The sequence below is a fragment of the Schistocerca nitens genome, chromosome 9, assembly GCF_023898315.1.
Source record: "Schistocerca nitens isolate TAMUIC-IGC-003100 chromosome 9, iqSchNite1.1, whole genome shotgun sequence".
NCBI classification, from domain to species: domain Eukaryota; kingdom Metazoa; phylum Arthropoda; class Insecta; order Orthoptera; family Acrididae; genus Schistocerca; species Schistocerca nitens.
Window position 1 is genome coordinate 209,807,794 of NC_064622.1, and position 11,242 is coordinate 209,819,035.

Sequence of the window (11,242 nt, forward strand, 5' to 3'; positions counted from 1 at the left end):
AGGGAACTGACACCATGAATCTTGCAGGGCTGCCCATAAATTCGTGAGAGTACAAACGGGTTGAGACCTCTTCTGAACAGAACGTTGCAAGGCATCCCAGATACGTGCAATAATAATCATGTCTGGGGTGTTTGGTGGGCATCGGAGGTGTTTAAACTCAGAAAAGAGTTCCTGGAGCCACTCTGTAGCAATTATAGACATGTGTGGTGTCGCACTGTCCTGCTGGAATTGCCGAAGTCCGTCGGAATGTGCAATGGGCATGAGCGGATGCAGATGATTAGACAGGATGCTTACGTACGTGTCATCTGTCACAGTCGTGTCTAGACGTATCAGGGGCCCCATATCACTCCAACTGCACACGCCCCACACCATTTCAGAGCCTCCACCAGCTTGAACAGTCCCCTGTTTACACGCAGGCGCCACGTTTTCAAGAGATTGTCTCCACACCCGTACACATCCATCCGCCCGATACAATTTGAAACAAGACTCGTCCGACCAGGCAACATGTTTCCCGTCACTAACAGTCCAACGTCGGTGTCGACGGACCCAGGCGAGGAGTACAGCTTTGTGTAGAGCAGTCATCAAGGTTACACGTGTGAGCCTTCGGCTCCAAAAGCCCATATCGATGATGTTTCGTTGAATGGTTCGCACGATGACACTTGTTGATGACCAAGCATTAAAATCTGCAGGAAATTGTGGAAGGGTTGAACTTTTGTCACGTTGAACTGTTCTCTTCAGTCGTCGTAGGTCGCGTTCTTACAGGATCTTTTTATGTACACAGTGATGTCGAAGATCTCATATTTTACCGGATTTCTAATATTCACGGTACACTAGTGAAATGGTCGTACGGGAAAATGACAACTTCATTACCTCAGAGATGCTGTTCGCATCGCTCGTGCACCAACACCACGTTTAAACTCATTTAAATCTTGGTAACCTGTCATTGTAGCAATAGCAACCGATCTAACAACTGCGGCAGACACCTGGCATCTTATATAGGCGTTGCCGACCGCTGCGCAGTATTCTGCCTGTTTACATTGTATTCGAAAACGCGTGCCTATACCAGTGTCTTTGGCACTTCAGTGTGTACGACATGTAGTTCAGAAGAGAAGAAGTCTAAACACAGAGCTGCTTGAAAACGAAACTGCATGGCAAAATATGCTACAAATATACCTGAAACATGTATACAAAATGTGTGAATTATGTTAAATATATTGTACCTGTTCGCACATAGCTCAAGCTGTTGGGAAAATGAACGACTTAAATGCTTGTATAGACTTCAGCCAAACACATTTTACGACCTGGAAAGAAATACTGTGGTGTGAGAACCAACAACCTCCTATTGGTGCGGTTTTTATGTACAGAGTAGGATAGGAGTGGGAGAGATGGGGAGACAAAGACTGGGAGGAAATAGACACAGATAGGATGGGGAAGAGATAAACGGAGAGAGGGGGCAGGAGTTGGACACAATGATGGGAAAGATGATGATGGAGAGAGATACAGGGAGGAGGAAATGGGCATACGGAGGGGAAAGAGCAGATGTACAGAGATGGAGGGGGACGAGAGTAACGACAGAGAGGAACTAATGGACAGAGACGGGGTAGGGGGAAACGCATAGAAAGAGGGATAAGATGAGATGAATAGAGAGTAAAGAGGGGATGAATAGAGAGTACAACGGAGGAGGTGGAGAGTGATATGTGTCGGAGGAGATAGATAGAGAGAGGGGGGGGGGGGGAGTACGACAGAGGTAGGAAGTGGACTGAGGAAAGAATTAGAAGATATTCAGAGAGACGAAGATGAGGAAGACATGGGCAGAAGAGAATGAAGAAGGAGAAGAGAGGGCGAGAAGAAGGAGGACAGAGGGCGGGGGCAAGAAGAAAAGGACTAACTGTTTGAATAAAACCATACCTGGGCAACGACAAGTGCTCACCTAGTTACGATATAAAATGGCACGCCTACTGAAAGAAAGATAGTCTTCGTAATAATTTTAATACGTGTAACCTCCCCGCAAAAATGTAAAAGTAATCTTATTCAAATGTAAATGGACATAGAGCCAAATGTTACCTCCCCGTATTTTTTTTTTAAATGAATAGAATAGAATAAGAATTGCAAATAGTGCCAAACGTTAGCTTCCCACAGTAATAAAACTCATTGATAATAACAATGTGCACAAATATTAAGTCGCCACAAAATTAACGTTAAGATCAACCTGATAAATTGATTCTGGGAGGAAAAGCAAAGGAAATATTGTTTCAATAGTAATGAGTATTTTCTTAAAAAAATTGCTTTCAGAACAAAATTATTATTGGGGCAATTCTTGAACAAATTAATTACAGTTAATATACATTACATTATCACATGTGCGCAATGATGCTTCATTACCTTATTTAAAAATACACCTCGTCCCGAATCTTGACCAGAGGCCCATGTCGACGCCCGCCGACTCCTTACACACAACTCCGACTGTCTCTCGCGCGCTACTAGCACGAACGAACTACATGCTCTCGCGACTCGCTACGTACAACAACTGCCTCGCAACTGAACTACCGACTCCCTACATGCAACTGAACTCCCGCGCGGTCAAGCGAAGACTAGCAACGATAAATAACTCTCTGGTCAGAGATTCTGTCATGCCTCGCCATCGCTGCTACTGAGTACATACGTGTTTCATACGTTACATTATGATTCTGGTTTAGAATATTATAACAGCAGCACATTTAATCAGCACCGATTATTGATTGTTTGAGTGCATGCTTTACTATTTCTGCAGTCATAATTTCTGTTATACAGATTTAGTTTCTTGGCAGCAGTAAATAAATAAATATACTTCCCTGTTCTTCTAAAAACCGAGAGTGTGCTCTGTCTACAATGATCTCATCGTCGATGGGGTGTTAAATCCTAATCTTCTTTTCTCTCCCCACAGTATAAATTTCAGTCAGTGAATATTTCAACCCTCCTTTAGATAAACTGCTTAGATGATGAACCACACTGAGAAATATTTAAGACGAGTAAAATATACCCTGGCGAAAAACAGCAATACCATAAAACGAAAGGCAGATGTTTGTTTTTTTTTATTTCAGCGCTAGTGATGTTCCCTCGATATAGCAGTACGAAGAAAATTTCTTGAGGTGTTTTGCTGTCCACAGGCGGAGGCGGTGGTGCTGTCAGCATACAGCTGTTGCTGGGTGGAAGCGAGTGGACGTTTCAAACGCAGCCTGAGAATCCTCATCAGCAGGGCCCAGAAACCTCTGGTTCTCACCGCTGGACGCCTCTACCCAATCAACAGGGAAGCCTTCGTCTCGGTCTGTGTAAAGCCTTATCATGGTAGCTTAAACGTCAATAATTCAGGCAACCAAATTAGAGTGCGATGCTGCTAAGGAGTTTTGTTAAAATTCACCAGCCACAAGGGTATCAGGCTCAACTAAAAGATGCAGGCTAACTGCTTTTCGTGAATTTGACGGTGACAGTGCTACCGAGCAACTTGTTCGTCTACTTCTATGCTGCACAATCTACCCTACAGTGTATAGCGCAGAATACGTTATGTACCAGTGTCAATTCCCTGTTTTCCTCTTAAACTAGGGTATTGTTCGCAGGAAAAACGACTGCTACTAAGCCTACACGTTGGCTCAAGTCTGTCTAAATTTTACCTCGAATGTTCTTTCCGGGAGATATACGTAGAAGTGAGCAAAATATACGTCGGCTTTTCTAAGAACGTACACTCTACTTCAACAAATCATACCGTGATGCAGAACGCCTCTCTTGCAGCTCCTGCAACAGGAGTTGTTTAATCACATCTGTGACGCTTTCGCGCTTACTAAATGAACCGGTACTTGAAACATGCTGCTCTTCTTTTAATCTCCTCTATCAATCCTATCTGGTACGGATCCCATACTGAAGAGTAACATTCCAGTATTAGTCGAACAAATGTTCTGTAAGCTATTCCCCGCCGTGTGGCCGCACGGTTAGAGGGGCCATGTCACTAATTGCGAGGCCCCTCCCGCCGGAGGTTCGAGTCCTACCGCGGGCATGGGTGTGTGTGCTGTTTTTAGCGTGTTAGTTTAAGTAGTGTGTAAGTCTAGGGACCGATGACCTTAGCAGTTTGGTCCCTTAGAAATTCACACAAATTTCAACATTTATAAGCTATTTACTTTGTTGATGGTCTACACTTCTACATCTACATCTACATGGATACTCTGCAAATCAAATTTAAGTGCCTGGCAGAGGGTTCATCGAACCACCTTCACAATTATCTATTATTCCAAACTCATATAGCGTACGGAAAGAATGAACACCTATATCTTTCCGTACGAGCTCACATTTCCCTTATTTTGTCTCGGTGATCGTTCCTCCCTATGTAAGTCGGTGCCAAAAAAATATTTTCGCATTCGGAGGAGACAGTTCATGATTGTAATTTTGTGAGAAGATTCCGTCGCAACGAAAAACGCCTTTCTTTTAATGATTCCCATCTCAAATCCTGTATCATTTCTGTGACATTCTCTCCCACATTTCGCAATAATATAAAACGTGCTGCCTTTCTTTGAACTTTTTCGATGTACTCCGTCAGGCCAATCTGGTAAGGATCCCAAAACGCGCAGCAGTATTCTAAAAGAGGACGTACAAGCGTAATGTAGGCAGTCTCCTTAGTAGATCTGTTACATTTTCTAAGTGTCTTGCCAATAAAACGCAGTATTTGCTTAGCCTTCCCCCACAACATTTTCAATGTGTTCCTTCCAATATAAGTTGTTCGTAATTGTAATACGTAGGTATTTAGTTGAATTTACGGCTTTTAGATTAGACTGATTTATCGTGTAACCGAAGTTTAACGAGTTCCTTTTAGCACTCATGTGGATGACCTCACACTTTTCGTTATTTAAGGTCAACTGTACTTTTCGCGTCCTTCCGATATTTCTTCTAAACCGTTTTGCAGTTTGTTTTGATCTCCTGATAACTTTATTAGTCGATAAACGACAGCGTCATCAGCAAACAACCGAAGACGGCTGCTCAGATTGTCTCCCAAGTCGCTTACGTAGATAAGGAACAGTAAAGAGCCTATAACACTACCTTGTGGAACGCCAGAAATCACTTCTGCTTTACTCGATGACTTCCCGTCAATTACTATGAACTGTGACCTGTCTGACAGAAAATCAAAGATCCAGTCACATACCTGAGACCATATTCCATAAGCAAGCAATTTCACTACAAGCAGCTTGTGTGGTTCAGTGTCAAAAGCCTTCCGGAAATCCAAAAATATGGAATCGATCTGAATTCCCTTGTGAATGGCACTCAGAACTTCATGTGAATAAAGAGCTAGTTGTGTTTCACAAGAACGATGTTTTCTAAACACATGTTGACTGTGTGTCAATCAATAGATCGTTTTCTTCGAGGTAATTCATTATGTTCGAAGGAACTGTCATTCGTCAGCACCATCTACCGTGGCATGATGCATTTCCGGACACATGTTCATAGCACTCCTTCGCTTATAACTTTACTCGGGACATGTCTAGTGCGTATTCTACAATGCTTTTGAACTTTGTCCATTGATGGTCAACATTATCAGTGCTGGAGAAACTTGCAAGGTAATCTGAAATCTCTCTTGTCGCTCATGCTAAACGGAAAGATCTTCATGCCTTTCTTTGTAATTCCATTTACCACCGTATGCAGCGTTACTGTAACTGGATTATGATCACTGATTCCCTATTCTAGGCTACTGAGTCGAAAAGTTAGAGTCTGTCACCAGCAGGTTTATAGCTGGTACGTTAAGATCTCCACTTAAAACTATACTGTGACCAGAATATTTACACGAAGTATTCTGTAAGTTTCCCGACAAGTGTTCCGCCACTAAGGCTGCTGATGCAAAAGGTCAGATGACATGTGTTATTCACATTTAACACCTGTCATCAGCCATATTGTTTCGTATTCTGAATCTGTACCCATTACATTTAATATTACCACATTTTTATTATAAACATGCCTCCAGTACCAGCGATCAACCTATGTACTACGACAAGGCATAGCATTTCCTTCAGTTACGCGTGCCTCTGGAATATCGCCTCAGTTGTGCGGCGATATTCGTGATTTACTTACAAAGAGATCAAATCTCGTAATAAGTGACGCAAAGTCACGGAGTAAATCGGAAGTGATGCAAAGTGTGACCCTAGGAAGTACTACAGCCCCGCTGTTGTTCTTAATCCATGCAGGATGAATATCAGTAAAGCCAACAAAGTGCAGGGACGAGTTCCTAACTGGAATTGGAGAAGAAAGGGTGCTATGAACATGTGTCCGGAAATGCATCGTGCCACGGTAGAGGGCGCTGACGAATGACAGTTCCTCTGATCAAGTGCTGTGTGTTGAGGATGTGTGATAGACGTAGCGAACTGTAAGCAGCAAAAAAGTTCAGTATTAATGTAGGAAACAAGTCGAGATGGTGTTTATATACGTCCAAGCAGATGGAAATGGTCGTGAGACAGCACAACTACACCAAAACAAGTGCCCTTACAGGCATCAACCACATCCCACAACATTTCAAGCACTTTTTGGACGTTTGTGTGACCATGGGTCCTTTCAGACAAGTGAACGTCTAGCTACTGCCACTATGACATGCAATTCGAAGGAGGCCACATTTAAAATCTGTTGTAACGTGGATGAGATGCAGTTCTGTTCTGTCTTCTGGGACAACTCGTCGTTTCACGCACACCATCCATTTCCGGACACATATCTATAGGACATTCCTTCCTCCATTCCCAGTCAGGAATTAATGTTTCATCCATCACAAACGATTCAGAAGACAATTTGAGCAGTCCTCTCAAATTGTCTGTAGATGATGCTGTCCTTCACTTACAGTCCAATAAAATCATCAGACGATGAAAACCTACTGCAAAATGAATTGGACAAGGTATCTTAAGGTGCTAAAAGCAGCAATGGATTGTAAATAACGAAATGTGTGATGTCACCCACAGGAATACTAACAGAAATCCGTTAAATTTTGATTACACGATAAGAAAGCACACAAAGCCAAAGGCTGTCAATTCAACTATATACCTAAGCATTACAGGACGAACAACTTAAACTGGAACGCTGACATGGAAAATGTAGTGGGAAAAGCAAAAGAAAGGCTGCATTTTTGTATTTTATGGGCAGAACACTTCAAAGATGCAACAGATCTATTAGTGATTGCCACCGATGCACTTATCCGTCCGCTTCTGAGTCCAATATGCAGCGATATTGGATCCTCACCTGCCTAAATTGACGGACGACAAAATTTCACATGTTGATTATCGTGATGTAGGGGATAGTTTAACGGACATGGCCCGGGAACTGTTTGAGGGGAGGGGGCAGTTGTTAAAACAATGTCGTTTTTAACTATGGCGAGGTCTTTTCACACAATTTCAGTTACCAGTTTCTCCTCCGAATGCGAAAATATTTTGCTGATGCCCAATTGCTTATGGAGATCACAATTATATAAGTGATGTCAGTGGTTATACGAAAAGATTTAAGTGTTCTTTTTTTCCGCACTTTTTTCGACAGTGGAATGGTAGAGAAATAGCTGAATGAAGGCGGTTCGATGAACCCTCTTCCCGGCACTTAAGTGTGAATTGCAGAATAGTCATTTCGATGCACATGTACAATATCGGAAGTAGTTGTTTACTCCATGTTTGTCTCCTTTGTTGCAGTCTAAGGAATCGAATCTACGGCGTAATAGAGTTACATATACAATGAAGGTCGAGAATACTGTCGTTTCTCTCTGGTTATCCAACGCTGTTTATGTAAATAATAACAATCATTTGGAAGGTCGTCAGTTAAAGTTATGTGTATACTAACTAATAACCATTACTTTGTTACGTAACATTATGTAAATACCACGGACTTTCAACTCGTATTGAATGATTCTTTCTACCACAAATTCAGTTAGTAAGAACACTGTCATAAATCACTGTGTTTCTAACCACAGTTTTTGAGCTCCTTCTGAAAAAAGATACATTTCACCACAGCATCATAGCAGTGCACACTTTTCAAGTACATTTATTACTTAGATGTATGCAATCAGTTTACATAGATTTATAGTCAACGCAACTTCTTCTGATCTCATTATGTATATTTATCTTCCAGCTGGTGAATGCATCCTATTCATACTACGCATTGTTGGGTCAAATGAACAGACGTTAAACCCATATTCTTTGGAGCTGAACTGTGGAAGAATACTGATTTGCGCATCTTTAATAAAGACACACTGGTATTCCTACAGCTTATACAAAAATGATGATTCTAGATTAAATTATCTGATCTAATGGAGAGAATAAAATGTCTGAACTGTTAATGAAATATCAGTTAAACAGATGTTAATTAATTGAAAAAGACACTACTGATATTCTTGACTAATATGCATAAGCTACCGAGCGCAAGGGAGTAGTTTGTAAGAAAGGTGACAAAATTAATGGATTTATTCTACTCCCAATAAAGATATAGAAAAACAACAATTATTTACATAGAAAATAATCAAGTTTCTCTATTTATAGTTTTTTCAATCAACAATTGTTGCCATGCAAATTTTAAGTTTCTTCCTCAATAAAGGTTTTATTATTTTGGCAACCTAGGAGAATTTATGGCGATTGTATACACACAAAAACAGTAATACTGAACATCTTCCTGAAATATGAAGAAAGCCTTGTCACCAGATAAGTAATGATTTAAAGTAACATACTCTGATAATCTCTCATCTCAGGGATTTCGTCATTTTACTTCCATTTATAAATAAATGTTTATTGTATTTGCAGAAATGTGAACTTTACCCTCAATGATAACATATTACAGTACAGAAATTTCTATTTCTGTAGTGTTGATTCAAGCATTGTATACAACCTGAAGAACTATAGAGTTTAAAAATGAATTGCATATCTAATGACAGTTATTAAGACATTTTTGTACATATTTGAAATCTGTAATAAATTTAAACTTTTATCATTAATGCCTTATTAACCTGGTTTACTAAAGCAAATGAAAATAATTATAGGGATAACTTTTTCTAATTGCCTGTAAAGGATTTATAGTAGAATGTAGGGGACCAGTATTTCAAAAGTGTGGTTTCATCCACTCTCTGTATTTGACATATAAAATTAAAACAGAGAATCCAAATTAGATAGACACATATTTGTGTACTAATTAACAACACTAGAAGTAAGGGTAACAATACGTTTCAGATGTGTATCAACTAAAAGTATTACATTGTAGTGTGCACTAGTCCCTATACCCCATCATATGCAGTAGTCTCTTCTGAACAAATAAAAATTACTTTACTTGAAGATTTGTTAAAAACTGTGTAAATTTCCAAATGCAAAAAAACGAGCTTATCTTAATTTACTATAAGAATGAAATGGTTGAACATACTGAGAAAGTTAACTTTTTCACTGTCGTGGAATTTATTTTATTGTTAACACCAGTACGTCCACGAAATTAACCAATAACTCATAAGTAATTTCTCCTATTCAGTAGAAATAGGTGATTTCGGTTCTATAGAAAGTTCTTCATATTTCATCTTTGCAAAGTTGGAAGCATTAATTGGATTCAAAATTAATGTGAAACTTTGCCGGCTGCACAAAGACAGATGCTATTGGCCAGAATATATGGAGAGAGTAATTCAGCTTTATCTACACTGACAAACTGCCTATTTGCTTCTGTCTCTGTTTCTTCGGCCAACATTTGTCTGATAATTTTACTGACGTTTCGGCAGCACGAGTGGCTGGCATTGTCAAAGCTTCACCCTCCACTGCCGGTGGTGAACTGGAGCCGTGCTCGCAGCCACAGACTATGTGTACCTGGCTCGCCAACGTCCGAGGGCTTCTCCGAGGTCTTCTCCGAGGTCATTTCCGGTGCGGTTTTCCTCTTGCTACCTGCGACGGTCGTTCGCTGCAGTACGGGAAGCCAGGATCCGTTTAGCTTAAGGCTTTCCTCTTTCTTGTTGAAGCTGTTCCCGTGTTTGTGTATCTCTACAGCTTCTCTAAACAAGCGGGTGTGATAGTGCTTCTCTACAGCCAGAATACCGCGTCGGAGAATTTTATTACGTGGTCGGTCTCGCTCAGTGCGTGCTCTGCCACGGCCGACTTCTCCATCTGCCCCAACCTGCAATGTCGCTTATGTTCTTTGATCCTGGTGTTGATTGATCATCCAGTCATTCCGACGTAAACTTTTCCGCATGTGCATGGTATGTTGTATATTCCCGAAATTTCAAGTGGGTCCCTTTCATCCTTTGCCGATCTAAGACATTATTTTCCTTCTTTGTCGGTTTGAAAATTATCTTTACCCCGCATTTGTGCAATATATGCTCGATTCTGTCCGTCACTGTGGGAACGCACGACAGAAAGGCCGTATTTTCTTCCCCTGATTTCTTACTTCGTCGAGTGTTTGGCTCTGTTACACTTCTAGCACAATTTGTGGAGTACCCATTGCTCCTCAGAACACTTTCCAGATGTCGCATTTCGCTTTTGAGGTGCTGCGGCTCACATATTCGTCCTGCTCGCGCTACGAGCGTATGAATCATACTTCTTTTCCCTTGTGACCAGTACATCTAGAAATGGTAGTTTTTTGTCCTTTTCTACTTCCTACTTTTATGTTGGTGTGGAGGCTGTTCAAGTGTTCAGCAGATATAAGGTAACATCCCTCGCTAATGCTGCACTGATTCTCACGAGCTGTTCTTCACCGTGGCTCCACACAACGAAAGTATCATCGACGTATCTGCACCACACCTTAGGTTTACAAGTCGCCGAGTCCAGTGCCTGTGCTTCGAAACGTTCCGTGAAGAAGTTGGCCACCACTGGACTAAGGGAACTACCCATGGCAAAGCCTTCCAGCTGTTCGTAGAAATTGCCATTCCACGTGAAACAGCTCGTGGTGAGACATGTATGGAAGAGCTTTGTGATGACTTGCTCGAAAATGGAACCGATGTGCCCCAGAGCGTCACAGAGTGGCACTTTCCTAAACAAAGAAACAATATCAAGGCTGACCAGGATATCGTTTGGTGCAAGTTTTAGTATCTCCAGATTCTCAATGAAATGTTCTGAGTCCTTTATGTGTGTGTTGCTCTTCCCCACGTGCGGCTGGGGCAGAGAGGCCAACTGTTTTCCCAGTTTATACGTCGGTGAGCCAGGAGCGGTTACAGTCGGCATTAGTGGAACGTTGTTCTTATGGATCTTAGGCCAGGGGTCCCCAAACTGGGGGGCGCGCCCCGTAGATGAAACCCTCAGGAGCGGGT

The 11,242-nt window shown here is 41.5% G+C and overlaps 1 protein-coding gene across 1 annotated transcript in view; it reads left to right on the forward strand.

The window, feature by feature from the left end:
• LOC126204110 (odorant receptor Or2-like) overlaps positions 1 to 8,224 on the forward strand; it is a 55,049-nt gene extending 46,825 nt beyond the window's left edge. Inside the window, exons 4-5 of the mRNA XM_049938526.1 lie at positions 3,147 to 3,302; positions 8,107 to 8,224. Coding sequence (XP_049794483.1) covers positions 3,147 to 3,302; positions 8,107 to 8,163 — 213 coding nt within the window. The 3' untranslated portion in view covers positions 8,164 to 8,224. The remainder of the gene's footprint in view (positions 1 to 3,146; positions 3,303 to 8,106) is intronic.
• Positions 8,225 to 11,242: the final 3,018 nt, after the last annotated feature.